The following is a 23,436-nucleotide window of genomic DNA, read 5'->3' on the forward strand; positions in this document are numbered from 1 at the left end:
AAAATAGTCATTTGTGTGCTGTGTCCAGGAAGGTTCCTGCTTTTGTTCCTAATGGAGCTGTGGTGACAGATGTCTAGATATCTTCCTAGATCTTGAACAACATAGCCAAAACTGGCAATTTGCCAGTGTCTGACATAGAAAATTGACTCTGGTAGCTTAGGAAACGCTCCAAGTATAACATTGTGCTTCAGACGTCATCATTCCAGATCCTCCATGTTCACGTGGGAAAGGAACCTAATTGCTTTCCTCAACACTGAACATCATTAAGGATTTTCCACATGAGGAGGCTAAAATAAATGCCAAAGCATTTATTTAATCTGTGATTATATGTATGAATTTAATGCCCCAAGTCCTGTGTAAAATCTGCTTTTATTTTCAGTTTTTTATATATTTTGTCATCATCCTGAACATCAGCCTTTTCCAATCTGCCTCCTCAGAGCTCCCAGTGATCCAGTCCCACCCGCCCACCATGGATGTTATCCTCAATAACCCCATCACTCTGCCCTGCAGGGCCACAGGCTCACCCAGGCCCACCATCACCTGGCAGAAGGAGGGCATCAACATACCCACCACAGGTAATTCATCCTGTCTGTGTGTTTCAGTAGTTAGACTGTAAGCAGTCAGTCATGACATCATGCTTTTTGCTTTATGCTAGGTGGAAGTTTCACAGTGCTGCCTAATGGAAGTCTGCAGATCTCCAAGGCTTCAGTTTCAGACTCTGGTACATACATATGTGTGGCTCAAAACCCGGCCGGCACTGCACTGGGGAAGACCAAGCTCAAAGTGCAAGGTAGGTGGTTATGTGTGTAAAGTGTCATGTATTAGTCAGTCTTAATGTTGATTCCTTCTCTTGCTAGTAATGCCATGTGCTGACTGCATGTGATATTTCTGTTTGCACTGTGTCCTGCAGTCCCTCCCATGATCAGCTCAGAGACTCAAAAGTACGTGGCACCAGTGGACTCCTCTGTGACGCTGCAGTGCCAGGCCGACGGCTCCCCTCCTCCCTCTGTCACATGGCATAAAGACGGGCAGCTGCTGAGAGAATCTGTACGGCAGCGGGTTCTCAGTTCAGGCTCCCTGCAGATCGCTTTCATCCAACCCAGTGATACTGGACGATACACATGCACTGCTGCCAATGCAGCGGGAACTGTCAACCTTGAGATGAGCCTTACTGTACAAAGTAAGCTCAGTCAATTTACTCTGTTAAAACCACATTACTGAAGACAACATACGCCTATATGTTTGTGGTGTTTCACAGACTATATAAAATTATAAAATGCATGTTTATGTTGCCACCTATATCCTCTGTAATTGGAAACCATAACTAGACTTTTTAAAGAATTAATGTGATCATGAAAAATGAACCCCTTACCTTTGCAGTCCCTCCTTCCATTCGTGGTGGAGAGCAGGAGGTAGCAGTGGTGGAAAACAGTCAGGCCCAGCTGGTGTGTGTGGCGGAGGGCGTCCCTCATCCCAGCCTGTCCTGGGAGAAGGATGGTAATCCTCTCAGTGAAAGCACAGGGGAGTACACCATCCTGCCCTCTGGAGAGCTGGTTATAGACATTGCTCAGGTAAGAGAAACAAAGAGCAACAAGAAATTGACCTATTAAATTACTTACTATTAAATTTAGCTCAGCTAGTAATGCATGATATGTAGCACTTGCTAAACCTGTCTTGTGTCAAAAAGATGTATTTAAAAAACATTCTGCATGTTCTGTCTCTCCTCATCTCTCCTCTGCACCAGCCTGATGATGCAGGCAGTTACACCTGTGTTGCCACTAATGCAGTCGGGCAGGACAGTCGGACGGTAACCCTGTTGGTTCATACCCACCCTGTCTTCACTGAGCTGCTTGCAGATGTGGCCCTCAACAAGGGAGAACGCCTCCTGCTGGTCTGTGGGGTCAGTGGCATCCCGTCACCCAGGATCACATGGGCCCTCAACAACAACGTTATACCAGGTGAGGCAACATTTCCACCCGTCAGAGCAATTTCATTTTACATGTAGCTTTGTTAGAATAAATGCTTTTACCTGTGTTTTTCTCATATTGTCTTTTCCTGCCTTCTGTAAATGCTGTAGTTCACTATGATCATATGAACAGCCGCAGTGAACTGGTGATAGAGAGAGTGAGTAAAGAAGATTCTGGCACTTACACCTGTGTGGCAGAAAACAGTGTAGGAACCATCAAGTCACTGGGCTTTGTATATGTTAAAGGTAAAACCACGCTCCCATGACACTTTCTGACTCTTTATTTCACTTGTTTAGCTCATAATTTGACCCCATAATGTCAAGCCAAATTTTTATGATTATTTTTTCTGTCTACCTTCAGAGCCTCCAATCATTGATGGGGATCTTCACTCCAACCGGATTGAACCTCTGGGTGGCAATGCCATCCTGAACTGTGAGGTTCGTGGTGACCCCCTGCCAACCATCCAGTGGAGCAAAAATGGAATAAACATCCAGATCAACAACCGAATCCGTCAGCTGGACAACGGCTCTCTGGCTATCTACGGCACAGTGGTAGGAAAACACAATGAGCCTGAGACCCTTTATGTGTTAATAGTGTATGTATATTTCTCAAGATTATGATAATGAACTATATTTTTTTATTCAATTTTGTAGAGTGAAGATGCAGGCAACTACATGTGTGTGGCAACAAATGATGCAGGGGTGGTGGAAAGAAGTGTCACACTTACCTTGCAGAGTAAGTGTCTGTCTGCTCTGTGTCCGTCCTGTTTAGTACCAAGACTGGTATTTCTACATGAACAGAATGTGAAAGTTATTATTATGTAAACAAGTTCTCCAGTGACTTAATATTGCTTTTTAAAAAAATGTAGTAACATAATCAGGGATCATTTTCTCCCTATGTCTGATTCTGATGTGTGAATTAAGTGGAATTCCTCGTTAAATGTTAGATCACATGGTACCACCCCTCTACTTCCAGGTGCACCCACCATCATCGTGGAGCCAGTTGAGACAGTGGTGGACGCCGGTACCACACTTGTGCTCAACTGTCAGGCAGACGGTGAGCCTACACCCATGATAGAGTGGTCTCGCCAGGGCCGCCCGGTGCTGGGCATCGACCGCTTCTCCACCCTGTCCAATGGCACCCTCAGGATCAGCAGTGCCCAGAAGGAGGACACGGCTGAATATGAATGTGTGGCCAGAAACCTACTTGGATCTGTACTGGTCAGGGTCACTCTAACTGTACGAGGTGAGCTGTACATTATGGTTCTTTTTAATTGCACCATATTTTTGAGTCAGCCTCAAGGTAACAAGTGTAGTTAAAATGTACAAGGTCAAGAGGGCGTTGTTTATTCCACTGCATCACAATCACAGAGAGCAAATTCAATAAGAAGTCGATGCAAAAGACTTACTCGTCCTCTGTATGTTTATCTTCTGTATCTTCTAAGAAGAAAGTAAAAGGAAACAAAACACCCAGCCTGACCAAATGGCAAATTATACTTTATGTTAATGTGGATTTATTTGTTTTTCAGTACATGGGGGCTACTCAGAGTGGGCAGCATGGGGTCCTTGCAGTGTGTCCTGTGGTGTTGGGGCTCAGAAGAGGTTGAGGCGGTGTAATAATCCTCTCCCCGCCAATGGAGGGCGCCACTGTGCAGGATTAGACACAGAAACGCGCAGTTGTCAGGGGAAACCTTGTCCAGGTGAGAACGATTTTAAGAATGAGAGGGAGAGGATTCAACCTGTTCTCTCAGACTGTGTGCCAGTGGTGTAAGCTGTACTAAGACCTGTAACTGTGTCCCACTTCAGTGGATGGTAACTGGTCAGAGTGGTCTCTCTGGGAGGAGTGTTCTCGTACCTGCGGTCAAGGCAACAGAACCAGGATCCGGACCTGCAGTAACCCTCCAGCTCAGCATGGAGGCAGGCCGTGTGAGGGGAAGGCAGTGGAGGTCATCATGTGCAGTGTCAGACCCTGCCCAGGTGAGCAAACACACACATTTTCTAGAAATACAACAAAAAAAAACTGTCCATTGTATGAATAGGTGGTATGAGGAGCTAAGACTGGTGGGAATGTGTCTTATCTCAAATCCATGTCCCATTCAAACAGTTATTATCTAAAGATTCCCTATTTGTACTTGTATTATATCTTCACCACCAAATACCAAAGACTTGACTTGAATTAACTGGAATTGGAAAAAATATGGAGACTACCTGTAACAGATTATACAACTATACAACTTTATTCCTGTTTTATTTGCTTTTATTCTCAATGAATAAGCCTCCATGATGCAGGACCTAAATTTGTGACTACAAGCCTGTATGTATTGACTCTTTGTTTATACTCATGCAGTGGCAGGTAACTGGGGGTCTTGGCTACCATGGAGCCCCTGCAGTGAGACCTGTGGTAAGGGTATGCAGTCCAGAATCAGGCTGTGCAACAACCCTCCTCCAGCCTTTGATGGACCGCAGTGTGAGGGCACAGACACGCAAACACAAGTGTGCAAGGAGAGGCCTTGTCCAGGTGAGGGGTCAGGGATTGTACTTTATTATCTCTGTGTGTTCCACAGTGGATGTAAGTGTGGCTACTAAAACCAGGTTGCAAATATTAAGGTCTAGATGACTGATCCTCCCGTTTCTTCTTTTCTTTTGTCCTCCAGTGGATGGGAAGTGGTCATCCTGGGTGAGCTGGGGAGCCTGCAGTGTTTCCTGTGGAGGCGGGACCAGACAGAGGACACGTCTCTGTGCAAGCCCGGCTCCCCAGCATGGTGGCAGGCAGTGTGAGGGCAACGATGTGCATATTGACTTCTGTAACAGCGAGCCATGCCCCAGTGAGTCATCTTAACTTTTTGCCCTTAGACTATACAAATGTAGTATTTTACTTGTCAGGAAATACATGTTTTTTTTTCTATATCTGGAGATCTATTTGTTTAAATGTCTGTCTGGTTTCTTGGTTCATGGCTTCAGCTTATATACATACCTGATTTTGGCGTATCTCTTTTCCTTTCTGTCCTACTTTCTGTCAGTCAGCGGTAACTGGGGTCCATGGAGTAGCTGGGGCAGCTGCAGCAAGACGTGTAACGGAGGTCAGATGAGACGCTACAGGACATGTGACAACCCCAGACCTGCTAATGGTGGGAGAGCGTGTGCAGGTGCAGACACACAGATCCAGAGATGCAGCACGGCAAACTGCCCTGGTGAGTCGGCTCGTTCACAACTGTGTTGAGGTCAGGGGTCGACAAGGCTTGGGGTGTAGATGCTTGTAGAAGTGCTTTAAAAGCTCTTGAAGTGAAAAATGAAGTGTCTCTAAGTGGACTTAGAATAAGTACAACTAACCTGTTTCTACATTTCATGTTGCATTAATTAAGTGTCAGGGTGAGAAAGATGAGGAGGACAAGAAAGAAAAATACACACAAACCACTTTGTAGATAGAAAGATGGCAATGACTGTTTTCTTGAAAAAAATGTGTTTTTATTCAAGAAAACCTCAGTTGTACAAATTGTGTATTTCATAATTTTTAATGCGCCATGATTTGTGTGTGTGTGTAAATGTGTATACTTACTACTTGTCTATTTTGGGGGTGTAACATTGCAGTTGATGGTAACTGGGGTTCATGGCAGCCGTGGGGTGAATGCTCTGCTTCTTGTGGAGGTGGAGAAAGAACACGTGTCCGACTCTGTAACAGCCCGTCTCCTAGTAACGGTGGCCGGCCATGTCCAGGAGACTCCTCACAGCTTTCCAGGTGTAACACTCAGGCCTGCCCAGGTGAGCTGTGTATTCAAAAAATATTGTGTGTGTGTGGTTCAGTATTCACTTGAAGCATTTACACTTGATAATATGATCTCTCTTTGTCAGGTGGGCCCCAGAAGGCACGAGGCACCATCATAGGGAACATTAATGATATTGATTTTGGCATCGCCATCCTCAATGGCACCATCATGGACAGCAAGTCTGGTGGCAGAATCATCAAGGCCACTATTTCTAACATACCAAGAGTATTAGGTCAGTTTCCTTTCATGATTGTAGTCATGATTTAGATGTGATTCCTGCCTCATCTAAATCATGACTAGTGCATCTAAGCTGTTCTCTTTTATAATAAATGAAATGCCGTTTTATTCAAGGCCCCGCAATGAGGAAACTCATCTCCATCCTGAATCCTGTTTACTGGACCACGGCACAGGAAGTAGGCGAGGCTGTCAACGGCTACACACTAACAGAAGGCATTTTCAAGCGAGACACACAGGTGGAGTTTGCCACAGGTAAGAATGGACAGGCCTGGGTGTGTCTGTCCTTATGATACTCAGAGTGGGTCCAGTCTGTTGCCTGTTAGCTGACTGATGAAGTTAATATTTAGTGTTAGTAGGCTGAAGTTAACACACATCTATGCTGTTTCTGGATGTTACCAGGTGAGATCCTGAGGATGACCCACATTACCAGAGGCCTGGACTCAGATGGAGCGTTGTTATTGGACATCGTAGTGAATGGACATATCTTACAGTTGCCCTCACACGCTGACATCAGCATCAAGGTACAGTAATAAACAATGTAGGCAGTTACATTTAGGTTTGTTAGTAAAACAAGGTTAAAACCTTCCAGTTGCATTCCAGTTACTACGACAGTACCTTATTAGTATATTGGTTAAAATATACCAAAGTTCCTTCAAGGCTGCCTCACATGTACTGTGTTCACTGCAGGACTACACAGAGGACTACATCCAGACAGGCCCAGGGCAGCTGTACGCTCAGTCCACTCGCATGTTCAGCATCGACAGGCAGAGTGTGCCCTACTCATGGAACCACACCATCTCCTATGACCCGTCAAAGGGCAAGATGCCCTACCTGGTAGAGACACTGCAGGCCACAGCCATCAGTTCTCACTACCACCCCCTGGACGAGGTGCTGGAGTTCAGCATCCAAGCCAGTATCACCAAAGGTGAGAATACAGTTCTCTGAGTGGACTGACTGTGGGAATAATATGTTAACTGTGGATGAGAGATGGACTGAACTGTGCTAAAATATTACATTCTGTATTAACTCTTTTTTTGTTATTTGCATAGTGATTCTTTCATTTTTTATTTTTTTATTTTTCCCTTGCATGGCTCTGTCACAAACTCAATGTAAATATAATGATGAAATGTTCACATGATTCTAGGTGATCGCAGTAACCAGTGTCCTCAGGGATTCACTTTGGTGTCTGCTGGGCCCTACTGTGCAGGTAATGTTTATTGAAATGTATTATGCCGTTTCTATTCTGTGAGAGTCAGTTAAACAACAATGTTCTCAGTACAGTTAAAAATATATTTTAAAAAGTTGTTCACACAACTTTTGTTTTTTTTGTGTGTCATTTTCTACAGATGAGAATGAGTGTGAGGTTGGGAACCCCTGTTCTCATGCCTGCCACAACGCTATGGGCACCTATTACTGCTCCTGTCCCCGAGGCCTCACAATCTCAGCTGATGGCAGGACCTGTCAGGGTACACAACACAGACACAGACACACTGTACCTAGGTGAAATTTAAGGATTATTATAACAGCAATAGCTCATTGTCTAATTAATTTTCTGCTCCCTGCTGTCAGACATTGATGAGTGTTCTCTGGGTGGGAACGTGTGCCATGATGGACAGGACTGTGAGAATACTATTGGTTCTTACCGATGTGTCATGCGTTGTGGGCGTGGTTTCAGGAGAACAGCTGATGGTCTCAGCTGCGCAGGTACATCAGCAAGCTTTATTGATCAACTAAACATTTTTTAATTTATTGTCTTTACAATTTCTTCAAGTTTCTTTAAGCTGATGTGCAACATGTTCCCTGTTACTCAGATGTGAACGAGTGTCAAGAGTCCAATCCATGCAATCAACACTGTCTCAACACCATTGGTAGTTATCGTTGTGCGTGCCAGCCAGGATTTCAACTGAGGAACCGACGCTGTATAGGTGAGACGCCTACTCCTCTTCAAAGACTGCTTTACCTGTAGCTTTCAACATTAATGTTACATCCAGAAACACAAACATTATATATACTATCCAAAACAAGTCAGCATTTTAATTGGCTGTTCAACTTCAAAAATCAAATCTGTTCAAAAGTGGGAAAAAAGACAAGTCATCAAGGCAAGGACATGCCTGTGAACCTCATCGATAGGCCTTCATATAGGTATGGGTGCTTGGGCTATACAAGGAAATGGAAATGCCTTGATTCAACACAGATGTTCAGACCACGTCCAAAAAAGGGTCTACACTTTCCAATAGCCACAAAGAGCAAAGCCTGTCACAGTACTAATATACTATAGAGAATGGAAATACAAACATGTCTCTTTTGGAATATCACCTCCTCTGATGTGGTCTAATTTTTCAGTGTTGATGATAACATGTTCATAGGCAGTGTTTGTATAGTAGACTGTTGTATTCTAAACTGTAACCTGCTCCCTTTTAAATACTCAGGGAAGAAATAATTTTATTTTTGATCTTTTGATTATACCACTTCTCTTTTCTCTCTTTACATCTCAGACATAAACGAGTGCAGACAGAGGGTTTGTCGCTCAGATCAACAGTGTAAAAACACACGGGGTGGTTACACCTGTATTGACCTGTGTCCCAATGGTATGACCAAAGGTGCCAACGGGACATGTGTAGGTGAGTGTCCCGCCAGAGTTACCTTAGGAGAGAATCAGCTGACAAACAAATGTAAAACAGTACAGACTGTGAGAGATTTCAGTTCTGCGTGCTTGGTTAAGAAAGCTGGATTTATAGTCAAGGTTTGGTTTGTGTTGTAGATATTGATGAGTGCAGAGATGGCACCCATCAGTGCAGATATAACCAGATCTGTGAGAATACCAGAGGCAGCTACCACTGCACCTGTCCACGTGGCTACAGATCTCAGGGAGTTGGACGGCCATGTGTCGGTACGTGCATCCTTCATGTCTTCATTACACTGTCAACATCTCATTAGGAACGTAAGTTAAACAAAAATAATAATTTATGACATATAAAGGGCTTCTTTAGTATTGGTCAGGCAAGTGATACTTACACAATCTAATGTGCAGTTCTTTTTATTTGAGGATATTAATCAAAGCATATGTCAAGCAGTTTGAAACACTACTGCGCTGCACTTCCCATCAGCTTTCTTGCTTCTCCTTGTGTGGATGACTCACTTCTGTCGAAAGTCTAAAATAACTCCTGTCATCTGATGTGTAGTTCAGGCATTGTATCCTGCCGCTTGCTTGCTTACATCTTTAAAATGCTGCAATGGAAACTGCTTACTAACTCTTAACATCAAATGCAAAGACCTTCTTTATTGCAGATGCATGGTGTAATGTGACCCAAAGCTCTAGGTTGAGTCTAAGTCTCTTCGTCTGCACTGTCAGTAAGAGAAAGGGTGAGAAAGCACAACATGAAGGGAAAATGAAAATAAATGGTTCCTCCTTTGATGCAGTGAACATAAAAAAGACCAGCACCATCACCTCACAGCTCTTGTCACTCTGTTTCCTTTCACTCTCTTCCAACTCAGATTTTTCAAACTGTTACCTTTTATGTTTGAATCTGGCTATTTCCTGGTATTGCTTTGTATTGGCATATATTCCCTGTTTCCCCCTGTGACATCATTAACCCTGAACGTTGACATCTGTCAAATACTGTTTTTAAGTATCTGCAGTTTTGTACCTGATATCACATACAATCTGACATCATTTCATCAGATAAAATGTGAACTAGATCTGAAGTTATTTTCTTCACACCAGCGCTTTTATTTGATATGAGAGGAGATAATATCAGTCTCTCATTCAAATTAGACAAATATTTCAGTCTCAGTGTTATAGTCTCAATACATTTCTGTCTCAGAGACATGAAAATGTATTGTTGTACAGTGGGGTAATTAACATATCCCCTTTTTCCCCCCCCTCATCCTCATCTTTCTCCTCTATTTTCATGGCCTGCACCACCTCATTTGTTCTTTTCATATCCCTTCCTGTGATCCCTTTTTTTCCTTCTGCATTGTTTTTGTACCTTTTCCTCCTTCCACCTCTCCTTTCTATCACTCTGTCCCCTCTGTCTTTTCCTGGTGCTGGTGTTTCTTTGTGCTGGGGGCAGATATAAATGAGTGTGAGCGGCTTCCTCAGCCCTGTGCCCACCAGTGCATCAACACACCTGGCAGCTTCAAGTGCACCTGCCCACCGGGGCGCCACCTGCTGGGTGATGGCAAATCCTGCGCTGGTCTGGAACGTCTGCCCAGCTATGAAAGTTACTCATACGGCTACCGCTCATCTCAGTCTTCTCCTGAGCGCAACTCCTACCAACAACTGTACCACAACTTGGCCTCTCAGAGCTACCACTCCTACGCAGCCACCACAAGGGGGCGCTACAGGAGCCGTAGCCGCAGAGAGACTCGCACACATTCCTCACAGCGAGGCTTCCCCGCTTGTCAGCAAGGGTTTGAGTCCAGGGGTGGCCTCTGCTTAGGTAACTATGGAGGACAGGCAGGGTTGAGATGAGGGAGAGGATGAAGCTGTCTCTTTGTGTCGCTGCTGTTTTACCGTAAATATGGACTGTGAGCTTGAAATGTGCTTTAATTCATCATTTATATCTGTTTTTTTTTCTTGTATCATTCTGTGTGTGTGTGTGTGTGTGACCAATAGACATCAATGAGTGTGAGGTGAGGGATGCCTGTCAGCATGAGTGTATGAACACACCAGGGAGCCACAGGTGTCTCTGTCCTGCTGGTTACCGCCTCATGACCAATGGCAAAACCTGTCAAGGTGAGAACCGCCTTCTACTTCCTGGATCTGTCGTCATCACTGCGTGACCTGTGCTTATTGTACCACAGCTGTGCCTTTGTGATAAGATGTTTGTTGTATCTGCAGATGTAGACGAGTGTCTGGAGCAGAACATCCAGTGTGGAGCAAACCGAATGTGCTTCAACATGAGAGGAAGTTACCAATGTATTGACACGCCCTGTCCATCAAACTACCAGAGGGATCCAGCCACAGGGTAAACCTCTGCAGAAATACATTTACCACTCAGTTAGGAGTAACCCATTAATCAGATTTTATTATTCAATATTTGGGATTAACAGTTATGGAGCAGTTTGTAATTTGGATCAATTTAAACTACGGGATGCTGCTCAGACTTCGGCCACCTCCTCAGCAGAATGGAAAATAGTGTTCAGTGGGACTGTTTTTTCTGTAGGAAATAATTTCAGTGAAAACAAATTCACATCCATGTCTATGTCTGAATTTTCCAAATGTCATATTTTCAATGCTGCGAGCAGCACAAACTTAATTTAGCTGACTTCATCTAAAAATGTTAACAAATAAAACCGATGTCTGTCCATCTTGGGCTGTGTAGGGAAATGTGTTTTTTTTTTTAGGGGTTGAATTGACCCTTTAAACAGCACATGTCACTTTCATGCAGTGTCCACACATGACGACTGTGCTAAAGCATAAATGTTTTGAATAGTTCAATCATTGCAAACAGAATTTTCAGTTTGTTTCATTAGGTCAAAAGTAAATATTGTATGTGTGGAACTAGTTTTCTACCTTCCCACACTATATATTTTAACAAAAATTCACTTTGTTGTAGGTTCTGCCTGAAGAACTGCCCACCAAATGACCTGGAGTGTACACTGAGCCCTTATGCCCTGGAGTACAAGCTGCTGTCTCTCCCCTTTGGCATTGCAGCCAATCAGGACCTCATCAGGCTGGTGGCGTACACACAGGACGGAGTGATGCACCCTAGAACCACCTTCCTGGTGGTGGACGAGGACGTCACGTTACCTTTTGCCCTGCGAGACGAGAACCTGAAGGGAGTGCTGTTCACCACGCAGGCGCTACGAGAGCCCCACACGTACCGCATGAAGGTCCGAGCCCTTTCCTACAGCGAAGACGGAGGCATTGAGTACCAGACGACCTTCATCGTCTATATCGCCGTCTCTGCCTACCCCTACTGAGAGCACTTTAAATGATGTGAGAAGAAGGTGCGGTGATGAAGCGTGTCCTCCACATGCAGCGCCACTGAGAGAGCGACGTGGTGCGAGTGAGTGGGTGTGGTTGTGGAGAAGTGGCCACATCAGTAAACAGACTGCAAAAAGACTCACTCTGAGTGTGTGAGAGAGGCCAGTGAGTGCGTACAGCCCTGAAGACATTAGGACGTAGAATATAAAGCAAGCCACTGGAGGTTAACAGGAGGCTTGGATGAAACTGGATATTAATTGGCTCTAATCCCTGTAAACCTCACTTCAGTCTGTCAGGACAGTTGCTCAAATATTTGATGTTTTGTCCCATTAAGATGTATTTATAAGATCAACAAGATTTTGTTCCTCAAAGCAAATATGTCCACGTCTGGCTCAGAAAGTGGGCTTCACCCCTGCCTAAGAAATTTCTGTCTCTTATTCACATCTACCTATTATTAACTTATTGGGAAGTGCTTGAACATGAAAAATGGGAAGTTCCCACCTTTGTTTAGCCCTCGTATAATCAGTCACCAGAGTGGAGTTGTGACCGATCAGACATGGTGCTTATGGTGGCAATAGATAACTTGACTGTCATGTATTCTACATCCTCAGGTAGCATCCCATCATACATACAAGTGCATCAGACAGAAACCCTATCAATCATTTCACTGATTACATCACTAGTGTGCCATAATGCTCCATCCAGTAGTTGATACCAAGATGTATTTTATTTTTATGACTTGTACATATGTTTTTTTTTCTCATAATGTATTGCCATACTGTACTTATTTTATCCATTTTGTAATAAAAATGTAATAAATGAATATACACTGAAATGAAGTGGAATGTATGTCTGCAGCTCTACAGCATAAAAGAACAACATTATCAAACATAATTACACTTATGAAAGCTCTAAAGATCCAACTTAGGTACAAGAATATTCTTTGATTCTCTTTTTCCCTGATGTTTTTCTGCCAAAAAAATATTAAAATAAATACTACTATAATAATACTTTTTACCTGTGGAGAGTAAGAAATAATAGTAAAATTGGCTGAAAATGAAACAAAAAGCAGGAATTAATCCCTTAAAAATTCCTAAGGATGTAAGGATACTGGTACCTCCATACTCACTTGCTATTTTGAGTGGGTAATTGTATTTACATTGACATGTGTGGCAACATGCGGTGCACTATAAGTACAAGGATTCAAAACAGTGCTGCTGTTGCTGCTCTGGCTTCACTGAGGCGGGAAACCCTACGAGCTGCTAAAGGCGTCCAGCTTGACTCAGAACTGACTTTTCTTCTGGATATGTAAGTAACCTGATGGATACATAATGTGACAGTCTGTTTTCATAAGAGACAGGCATGAAAACGTTGGCTGGCATGCTGTTAGCGATACTATGACTGTACTCAGCAAATGTTGCTAACCCTAGCTAGCTTACTGCTAGCCTCGACATGGAGCGTATCACAGCAGTGCTAGCTGGCTTTTTTCTTTTGTTTGTTTGTTTTCGTGTTTTTGGGGTAACTTTATTCTGTTATTTATTTATTTATGTGGGTTTAGTGGCCGCTTTCACTCGGCTTACTGGAAGAAAATGATGACTAGAGGCCAACAAAGCCTTTGTTTCATTAGCATTTATTTAGCTGTGAGTTGTTGTGGCTCTAGCGGCAGTAACGGTAATTTACAGGACCTTGAACGCGTCAGACAGTGAAGATGCATGGAAAGTATATGTAAACCAAATTAATCTATTCCAAAGTTTGCTAAAGTAAAAGTGAAGAATTATTACTGTGATCTTTCTCGTTAATGTAAAATTTCACCTTTAGCAGTTTTAGAAGTGATAAATACAGGCCCAGACTCTGTGAATGTAAAAACACCATCAAACATGACAACAAAGTTATGATTAGCATTCATATCTTTTATTAATTTTTTTGTCAAAAAAGCACAAACATTAAAAAAGGAATATTTGAGTAAGGCAGTTTGTACATCAGTTTGGTATGTTTCCTCGTCTTCTGACTAGAAAAACATGAAGCAGAGGAAGTCCTCCTTTTGGTTCTCATGTAAAACTAGCCATTACTGCATTAGAAAAGGTATCTCATGTCTGGATCCATCATCACTGACGACAGTATTCAAACATGACAACCACTGTCTGAATATCAACTGGTGGTAACTCATGAGTAAAACACAATGCTGATGATGCTTTTGTGTTTTGTAAAAAACATCCATTGACAAAATACATGAGTAACCTTCACTCAGTGTTGGACTGGAAATAAGCAGAGACAAAACAGTATGTTGGAGCTTAATTCCCCTTATCAATGTCTACATGAGGAGCAAAGCTGAACGTTGCTCATTTTTAAAAAAAGCAACTTTTTTGAATTGTAACACACTTCGCTTTTATGTTCCTATGTAATGTACATGGTTAAAACTCCACAACTTTGTTTAAAGTCTTCTCTATTGTACAAGGGCAACTAAATCATCAATGTAAGATACATTATTTCCATGAAAGCAAAATAAATCATTTGGCAACAGACATAATCCACCTCATAAGGCAGATAAAACTTTCCAGTTTTCCTCTTCATGATATAAAACGTACGGGAATTATATGTATATGTGGTCGTAACAGTATGACTTTCTACTGCAAGACAATACTGTGTGGAAGATTTATTTTTAAAATCCTACATTATGAATTTCAACAGATTCAATACAAAAAAATCACAGATTTTTTTCAGAAGAGACACAAAACATGTACAAAAGACAGATGTGAAATGCTTGAGAAAACACTCAAAATCTCAAAAATGGGATCATGCAAACTATATATATATATCCTTTTTTTAAGAGACCAAAATATTCATTATATTATCTTTATCTCTCCTGTAAAGCAAGCATGCTGATTTTGTCAAACCGCTTTGCCTTGCACTTAATTTCGATTGCGTAGGTGTTTGGCCTTGAGGCAAAAAAAAATCATTACTATAAAACAATAACAAAACAAAGAGGAAAATGTATAATCCTAGATTATCTTTTTTGTTAAATACCAAAGTAAAAAAAAATCCTAGAAAGCATTCTCAGGGTGATTTTCCTGAAAGTATGAACAGTACCAGCAGAGCCACATGATGCCCTGAACAGTAGCAGAGGGTGCATCAGAAAGTCAGACATAAACAGGATGTGAGGAGCAGTAAAGTAGGATTAATTAGAGTGGTGGTGGAGATGCATCGTGGGTAATAATCCTTAACTGGGGCAGCTGGCAGTGTGAAAAGATAGTTGGATGGATGGATGACACCAGTCCTATCCCTTACCCCTCCTCCCTCTTCCGCTCCCCTCCCCAGAGGGAGGAATGACAACCCCTGTGAGCAAATCCACCACCCTCCACCAGTGACTGTGCTTTTCATGAGACTCCCACTGCTTAAAGTGTTGCAGTGAGAGGCAATGAGAGGATTTAGTGACAGAGAATCGGGCTTTTATTCCATTGGGAAGTCTCTGCTGCAGAGAAAACACAGAAGAATGGTGGAAAACAAATGAAGTTGAGAGGTTTACTGAGTGAGGCAAAGCTGAACCCTTCTGTGTGTTTTTGTGAAAGTCAGTGGAGAATAGATTCCTAGAAGTCATGCCTGCGTTTGAGCACAAGTGTTTGTGTGTAGGTACTCTGTGAAACAGTGGTTCTCAACCTTTTTGGCTTGTGACCACGTCAAAAAGGAGGGTCTACTTGTGACCCCTTGTTTCATGTGTATTTGTTTACTGGCTTTGACTAGTTCAAACTAAGAGAACACTTTTTTACTTGTCTTATGTGAATTGTTTTAAAGGCCTGGAGGTAAAAATGATCCAGTCATTCACAAAAATGTAAAGATTAGAGGAAAATGTTAAAAAAAAAAAGAAATTACACATAATTTTGTGTAGCAGGAAATTGTTTTTTTCTGTTTTTCTATCTTGTTATTGATTTTGCAACCCTTATGATTTATATTCCAACTCTTAGGTTGGGAACCACTGGTCTATAGAAGGAACACATGTTGTACAGGAATGACATGAAGAGGAAGGACAAACGAATCAAGGACGCAGCACAGACACATGGGGTGAGATGTTATCTGTAGCACCCTGTGAGGAATATGATTTAGTAGGCTGTGATTGTGTTTAGGAGGAAACAAGAAAACCCATTTTTTTAACAAAATGTGTCCTAGATTTTATGTTTATTTTTTATTTTTTTAAGTACAGCCTTGAACACAGCAGGATCACATTGAGTTAAAAATCTGTTTTTCCTTTTAGCCCCTATGCCATCTGTTAGATTACATGAACAGTACAGTAAAGTGCTCCTCCCTGTATCTGTCAGTGATGTGGAGAGAACTGATCCCCCGCTCCTCTTTTAGACCGTCTTCCTCGCTGTTAGTACCCTGACGATGCTGCCAACTCCCCCGGCTGCCAGAGCCTAGGGACACAGAAAGAAAAATATGATCAGGCTATGTTTTAGTACTGAGGCAGAGTCTCAGATGATTTCTGCTAGCTCATCCTGTGCTTAGAGTTGTCGTATTTTGTGTCTCAAATGTCAAACCCCTGACAACCTCTTTTCAGAAAAATCATACTGTTGTTTCTGGGGATAATCATCATCATTATTCTGTCGCCCTTTCACACCTTTTATCAATTTTCTTTGATGTGTTACAGTAAAATAATTTCTACAGGTACATATGAGAGGCAACAGCATCAAAGACCTTGGACCAAATGTCAAGCCAGTTACATCTATTCATCCAAAATCAATACAGAAAGCACCGATCCCATTAGTATCCGTGCTAATACTTACTTTATTGAGCAGATCAGTCATTCATCTATGTTAAATTATTTTTTTCATCATTAAATTCTCTAATTTGGTCAAGCTGCCCCCAGGTCTGGATATGGTCAAATTTTACTTAAAGATTAATGCATCACCATGACACAATTTCATAAACTGTAACATTATAATTACATTATTACATTATTATAATTACATTATTATTTACAAATACATAATTTTGATCCTAATAGTTTCACACAGTGAGGTTTAAAGATGTTAGATTTGTGGAAAAAGATAGCACTGATATTGGATTGGTACTGATATACTCTGGGCTTGGGTTTCACAATCATAATTGTGAGAGAAAGTTGGATTTGTGCACCCATAAAATCAATCATTTGGCAAATAGGGAAAATCCCTTTTCCTTTATAGTCAGATCAAACATTTACCTTTTCATGCCACTGCAGTAGGACCGCGCTGCTGTTTTCTGACGGCCTCTCGAAGCCTTTGTATATATATTTCATCAGTAGGTCCACGCCGTTCTTATCCAGAGACTGCACCCCTTTCTCAATGTCACTGCTCTTGAAGGCACTGAGCACTTTCAGGACCAAACCCTCAGCACGATCCTGGTAAAGAGAGGGAAGACATCTGAAAAATAGAGTTGCTACGCAGTTTGGTCAATTACTAGCCAGGCTCCACAGATTTTTTTCAGTAATATGAATACGAGTATAAATAATGAAGTTAAACAAAATGGCATTTTGCTCAGGTTATCACAGTGAGTGAAAGCGCTTCTCAAATTGTTCAAGTTAGGAAAGTAACTGACAGACGAAATGTCAGGATTAATTTCATCACTTGGGAGTCTAAAAACCGACAAAGTTGTTTATCAGAAAAACTAGAATGTGGTGACAATTCATGGAGAAATAAATCTAAACCCACCTTGACATTCTGGTTCTTTGTGTTGATTGGTGGGTTCTTCAGGACTGCATGTAAAGCCTCCATGAGATTTCCTGTGCAGGTGTGGGTTAAGGGTGTGAAGTCGTAAAGCAGGGGCCCACCCAAAAACCACAGTATTGACCCAAATAGTCCAAATATGCCAGTGTCAGGCAATCACAAGTCTGGGTGTCAATGACTATTATTCTGACTACCGATCAATCAGATCTCTGGTCATCAGCTGGTGGTTTCTAACCATACATCTCAGAATCCAGATTTGGTGAACATGCTTTTTATTACTTTGGTCCTGTTTTGTGCAAAAAAATTAAAAAATAATAATTATATTATTAAATATTGACCTGAAATCTGCCACAACTGTTTCCACAGCAAACTAAAACTTTTATTACTGTAGGTATGTGTCCATGCATGTCTGTGTGGTTTATGTCTGCAGGGTGTTTGTGGATTCCTATCTTTTGTTAGGTGGTTGGATTTTATACAAGCTTACAAATGACCACTTTAAATGAGGGGTCCACATTTTTGAAACAATACTCACTCAAACTGTCATTGTTATAACCTCTAGATCATTCGTTGTGTACATACCGGCTGTGAGGAGATCCCTTTTGAGTGCAACTCAAATGCAAACTAATGGCCGGGGGGGGGGGGGGGCTAAAGCCACAGTCTGTTTTGGCAAAAATAAATGCTAAAAGTTCAGCCAGTGCTAAGACATATCAAAATATTTTATATCGTTTGCTTCTGGGTTAAGTCCTTAAACAGTAATAAGCACTGTGCCATGCAGGATTGTGAGTTTTGTTTTTATGTCCATGTTTTCAGTCAGACCTGGATAAATAATGTGTGTCTATCCTTTAATTCTGCTGCACAGAGTGGGAGGCTACTGCCTTATTCAATGAGGAAGTACAACACTTTGATTCCTTATAAGGCCTATGAGGCTGAAAGCAAAGGCTCAGCTGGCTACTCGCCTTTACAGCCAACCTTCAAACACAACACAAGTCCCTCTGGAGACACGTATACCCGAAATGTAACTGGGGTCTTGCAGAGAAACAATGAAATGTCAAACCCTGCGGACAATAAATGCTTTCTAAGGGTAGATGGTAAACTTGTACTTACTCGTACTTACACAAATGTACACTAGTTTGCGGTTAACAAACTGTACATCGACAGCCTGTTGTGCCTTGGAGCAGAAATCCCTGGAATGTGACTGCCAGGCAAGTCTGGACGGTGACTGGCCTAGTTGCAAAAAGCCCACTCACGCAGGCAAAACATATATGAAGGAGATGTGCAGATGAGTCGCGGCCTTTAAAAGAGGCACAGACGGCCGCAGCTGTGGCTGTTTCCTGCAGCAGGCCGTGTACGTTAGTATGCCGGCTGGGTGACCATGTAAAGGATATTGTCTGATGAGGGAGTCCACCTCTGCCTCGTCGGGACCCAGTTGGTTTTCTCCTCCGTCATCCTCGTCCACAAATTTGTTCTCGTCGTACTCGTCCACGTCCACTCGTCTGAAGCGGGCAGACACGGTGTTCTTCGACATGTCGGCGGCGGGTTTTTCGGGTCTTGTTCTACCAAGAAAAGGGCCTTTAATGTAACAGTGCTTTCCTTTGATTCGGCTGTCACAGCAGGGGCAGGCAGCTTCCTGACTTCCTCTCCTGTCCCCTCCTGTCCTCTGTGGTCACCGTGTCCACACTATCTCCGCCTGGTGGCTGGTGTCCGGAGCTGCAGGGCGCAGCTTGTAGATCACACCTGGACCACTAGAGGGAGATCAAACCTAATAAATGAGACTGCTGCTCTGTCTATTGTATCATGAATCGACCCCATAAGGAATCTTTTACTGATCAAACATTCTGTAAAAAAATTCCAGGTATAGAAAATGTATAAACCTGTTAAATTAAATTTTGAAAATTCAAACCTCCTACACATTACAATCTAAATGTTGTTTCAGAACCTTCTCCACAATGCTAGATATTATATTTTAATATATTTATTAATATTTAAAGTAGTAGTCATTATTAAAAGAGCTGGAAAAAATCACATGTAACATGCGTAATTGCAGAAAGTATAAATTTCTCCTCATGTCACAAAATCCCAAAAATATTACCATGGATATGACCATGGACCTTGGTGTCCTCAGTGGTGGCTACAACTCTGACTTTGTTGTGTTTCTCTCTCTCAGTTATTGGTTGGTTATTCACCTATGTGTCCAAGCACATTTATGTTAAATCATTTTGGCAAGGTTTTTATTTATTTGTTAGGTTTTTATTTAAAGAAAAAGTAAATGAACAGTTTCAATGAAAAAAGTCACTAAAACAAAATCGCAAACATCACATCCACAGTTTGATAAAATGACATTTTTGTGCATCTCACATTTATGGCTGCTGACTACATCATGTAAATACATTTTTTAATCTTATTTTATCATTAATATGATGTATATAATTAATATAATTTCTTGTAACTCTAAGAACAAAAACCGCAAAATCACAAATTTTATGTTCTTTATTTGTACTCTTATTTATTATTCAAATTCACTTTGATGTATATTTCTGTCTCAGAACATGTTACATTGTAACATGTTAAACCCCCCCCCTTTTTTTTTTTTTACAATTCATACACAAATAAAAAATGACTCATACTCATTCATACTATAAAACACAAAACATACATACAAATCTAAAAAATAAAAACAATATAAAAGTAATTTTGAAATATAAGTTTATTAAAATGGATTGCTAAAAGATCAAAATCAGAATAATCCAATTCACTTCAATTTCTCATTGTACGTACATACATTGAAACATCTCATTATTTTAGATGCACAGTATGTAACTTCTGCTGTTATGGGGTCTCTCAATCAAGACAATAACAAAATATGACCTCATGAAGTAGCGTGGGATCATGGGAGTCGTTGTCTTCACCACCATTGCCTGTAAGCTTCTCCTGGTTTGGATTTCTTTAGTGTCAGTCGTTCAGAGACTTTTTACCTGGAGCTGAATTATCTACAGAAGTCTCCTCCTCGACCCGGTGATTATAATCATTAAAAGCACTGAAAGCAGTTTCACATTTAAAGTCAGTGTTCCACTGATGCTGCGTGGCGAACACAGGACATCAGGAGAAGGTTGGGAGCTAATCTAACTAATTGCTAATTTATGAACCAGACGTTCGCAAATTTTTTACCTGCAGCCGAATTATCTGCAGAGGTGTCCTCGCCTCCATTCCCAAGGGACCAGGGGATTAAAAACAGAAGAAACACTGATTAAAGCAGTTTTACTTTAAAAATCACTGATTCATTGGCCCTGTAAAGCAGACACAGGACATCTTGGAATAGCTGGAAACCTTTTTCGCAATCTTAATCAAAAAGCATTCAGGGGAACCACAACACTGATGCACGTGCATAGGCGACCAAATGATGCAGACTGTTACCATGATTAAAATCACTATTGGACTGATTTGAGAATTGCTGGAAACATTTGGGATAGTTTAAGTACATAAATCAAAAATATAACACAGGTATAGTCATTTTTAGACATTTTAATGTGGAAATGTTACATATTATAACTTTTATTTTTTATTTTTTTTAATTCAACACCTAGATTTGCTTTGAGCTTCCACAAAAGGATGTTAAATATACATGATAAAAATGATAACAACAATAATAATTCAGATAGCCTATTTAAATGTCTCTTTCAAGTTTCAAAGAAATTCTCACGCAATTCATTTACAGAATATCAATGTTTTTGTACTTGCAGCATTGTTGATGGGACAGAGAGAACACTGTTATTTTACTGCTTTATTTGATGGAAGAAATAAACAGTCCCACTCATATCAAGATCTTTTTAAAGACAGACCCGTGTGCAAAGAAAAACATTTACTGTGCAGTGCACAACACAAACACAAACCTAATTTACATGCTCAATTGACAAATTAGTTTCACATTGAAGAGAAACGATTAGAAGTGGAATTCAGAAAACTTGAGTCTACAAATGACTGTTCATAAAACTAGATATGCCTCGATGCAAGAGTTTTCTTACAGACTAAACAATGTACACACATACACAGGGTCAAGTGTGTGATTTCTCTGTGTAATATTCAAATAATTCACTCCTATGATTACATGTGCTGGCAGATAGAACCCAGATACAACTGCTTGTGTGTGTGTGTGTGTGTGTGCGCGCTGAGTCACATTGTCTGCCTCCCATTTCTTTGCTGTGGTGGAAGTATTTAGTTAACTGGGTCTTTAATGGGGTGGTCCCACAGACGTGGTGGTCTGTGGGATCACCACGTAACCGTAATCACCACGTAAGCTCTGTGATGTCAGGGTTTTCCTGCGTCATATGAAACTACATTTTTTCTCTTTGCAAGGAGCAAGATACACTTTCCATGTTGCAGTTCACACACTCATCTTTTTTTTTAATCAGACAGGCAACTTGGAATGAACACAAAAAAGACATTTGCCTGCCAAACTGCATGACAAATACGTGAAAGTTTTGGCTTCTTCCAATCTTTTTGTCTGTAAACTCACATGAGCTCATGTTAAATTCGGGCAGGGATTGCTATGATGTTATGGGTAACAGAAACAGTTTATTGGTATGGGCCCTGACCAATACAAGCTAGTCCAAAACACGCAGGCTTTTTCTGGGAAGTCAAGAAAATGGGACACACCTATGTTAGATTGCTGCCTTTTTTTCTTTTTTTTTTTGGGAGTGGTATTTTTAATATCCTTATCTACCTTCACTAGACTGCTGGTGCTTTGCTTATGGAGGAGATATGATAACATTAATTAATGTATTTCCCGCTGCAGACCTCCCATCTTGAGAGAGAGACACACACACACATATCTGATCCAGAAGATCTGCCTCAGCGTGAGAAAGTGTTGCTCACTGCACTGGACATGAACGTAAGACATAAGAATAGTAAAATTGTATGGTTGTGAAACAGAGGAGTGTCATTAACCCCCCTCCCCCCACGCACACACTCAATTTTCATAAACACTGATCTTCTGCAGTCACACAGACACTCATACATAAAAACATCCATACACATTTCCTTCTCTCTCTCTGTCTACCTTCCACTCCCTCACAAACACACACACATGCCCACACACACACACAAACACACACAGCGTTGCGTGCATTGGTCATGAGTGTCCTCATTGTGGGCTTTGTTGGGTGCCCCAACCCGTCTGTGCTATGTGAATGACTCAGCACATCAAAAGGCGAGAATACAGGCACATACATGACCTTCACGTGAATGTGCAAATTAACAAGCCCTGGAAATTTTCAATATGGAGACATTTCCCCTCCTGTTGTACAATGCACACCGGGACAGACAGACAGACTCTGCAGAGGAGATGAAACTGTCAGTATACTCCAGCTTTTAATGTCAGAGCAAATCTGTAGGGCGCTGGGCCAGGTGTTTCCGTGCCAGGGAAGAGGACTAACATCATAGCAAAGTATCCTGAGCACTTAATTAGTACTCTCACATGAGAGAAATATTGCTCTTGGATGATGATTTAATTGGGGAATGTAATGATTTAGTGGGTGCTGTGTTAGAGCAGGTCTTCAGACTGGGAGAGACTGTGGGTGGCTTCATCCATTCTTTGCACAGGTTTTGAGGTACCCAATTTTAAAGTTGTTTTTTTTTTGTCTGTATTTGATTTTTGTGTAGCATAAAAATACCATTTAAGAAGCATATAAAGAGTCATTGCACCCAAATTATATTATTTGCCAGGGTTCTTGTAACAACTGTGTAATCAACAGCAATTAGGACTCAAAAGCGCACGCACAGGCTTCACTGATCAAAGTCTTCAATTGCCACAGGGTCGGCACACAGGAAAGCAGTCAGTTGAACAGGCAA

The 23,436-nt window shown here is 41.5% G+C and overlaps 2 protein-coding genes across 7 annotated transcripts in view; one reads left to right on the forward strand and one right to left on the reverse strand.

Moving 5' to 3' along the window:
• Positions 1-12,734, forward strand: part of hmcn1 (hemicentin 1) — an 87,591-nt gene extending 74,857 nt beyond the window's left edge. For 3 of the 6 annotated variants that reach the window (XM_071486216.1, XM_071486217.1, XM_071486215.1), the window contains 29 exons: positions 438-575; positions 656-790; positions 911-1,180; positions 1,381-1,571; positions 1,745-1,958; positions 2,078-2,212; positions 2,328-2,518; positions 2,621-2,702; positions 2,943-3,212; positions 3,496-3,666; positions 3,773-3,943; positions 4,314-4,484; positions 4,621-4,791; positions 4,987-5,157; positions 5,555-5,725; positions 5,816-5,962; positions 6,082-6,219; positions 6,367-6,488; positions 6,655-6,892; positions 7,112-7,174; positions 7,314-7,433; positions 7,537-7,671; positions 7,779-7,892; positions 8,463-8,588; positions 8,729-8,857; positions 10,041-10,409; positions 10,586-10,705; positions 10,811-10,937; positions 11,529-12,734. In XM_071486216.1, the coding sequence (XP_071342317.1) occupies positions 438-575; positions 656-790; positions 911-1,180; positions 1,381-1,571; positions 1,745-1,958; positions 2,078-2,212; positions 2,328-2,518; positions 2,621-2,702; positions 2,943-3,212; positions 3,496-3,666; positions 3,773-3,943; positions 4,314-4,484; positions 4,621-4,791; positions 4,987-5,157; positions 5,555-5,725; positions 5,816-5,962; positions 6,082-6,219; positions 6,367-6,488; positions 6,655-6,892; positions 7,112-7,174; positions 7,314-7,433; positions 7,537-7,671; positions 7,779-7,892; positions 8,463-8,588; positions 8,729-8,857; positions 10,041-10,409; positions 10,586-10,705; positions 10,811-10,937; positions 11,529-11,895 (4,967 nt within the window). In that variant the 3' untranslated portion in view covers positions 11,896-12,734. The other 3 variants (XM_071486218.1, XR_011692094.1, XM_071486219.1) reach the window with 3 other exon arrangements.
• Positions 12,735-13,794: 1,060 nt separating this feature from the next.
• Positions 13,795-19,395, reverse strand: arpc5b (actin related protein 2/3 complex, subunit 5B). Its single transcript, XM_071486223.1, has 4 exons — positions 18,977-19,395; positions 17,578-17,649; positions 17,091-17,267; positions 13,795-16,305 (listed from the first exon to the last, which is right to left on the reverse strand). Exons 1-4 carry the CDS (start codon positions 19,115-19,117, stop codon positions 16,243-16,245), a joined length of 453 nt encoding a protein of 150 aa, XP_071342324.1. The 5' UTR covers positions 19,118-19,395; the 3' UTR covers positions 13,795-16,242.
• Positions 19,396-23,436: the final 4,041 nt, after the last annotated feature.

This window comes from Trachinotus anak, unplaced genomic scaffold (genome assembly GCF_046630095.1).
Source record: "Trachinotus anak isolate AG129_WGS33_773 ecotype Australia unplaced genomic scaffold, CSIRO_AGI_Tana_v1 ptg000010l, whole genome shotgun sequence".
Lineage (NCBI taxonomy): Eukaryota > Metazoa > Chordata > Actinopteri > Carangiformes > Carangidae > Trachinotus > Trachinotus anak.

What these genes read in the sequence shown, in the direction of transcription:
- arpc5b (XM_071486223.1), bottom strand. Translation starts at nt 19,117, where the DNA reads ATGTCGAAGAACACCGTGTCTGCCCGCTTCAGACGAGTGGACGTGGAC. An exon ending in TGGACTCCCTCATCAGACAA is followed by an intron (nt 17,650 to 18,976) that starts TATCCTTTACAT and finishes CACACCTGCACA; the next exon opens with GGAAATCTCATGGAGGCTTT. An exon ending in TACTGCAGTGGCATGAAAAG is followed by an intron (nt 16,306 to 17,090) that starts GTAAATGTTTGA and finishes CTGTGTCCCTAG; the next exon opens with GCTCTGGCAGCCGGGGGAGT.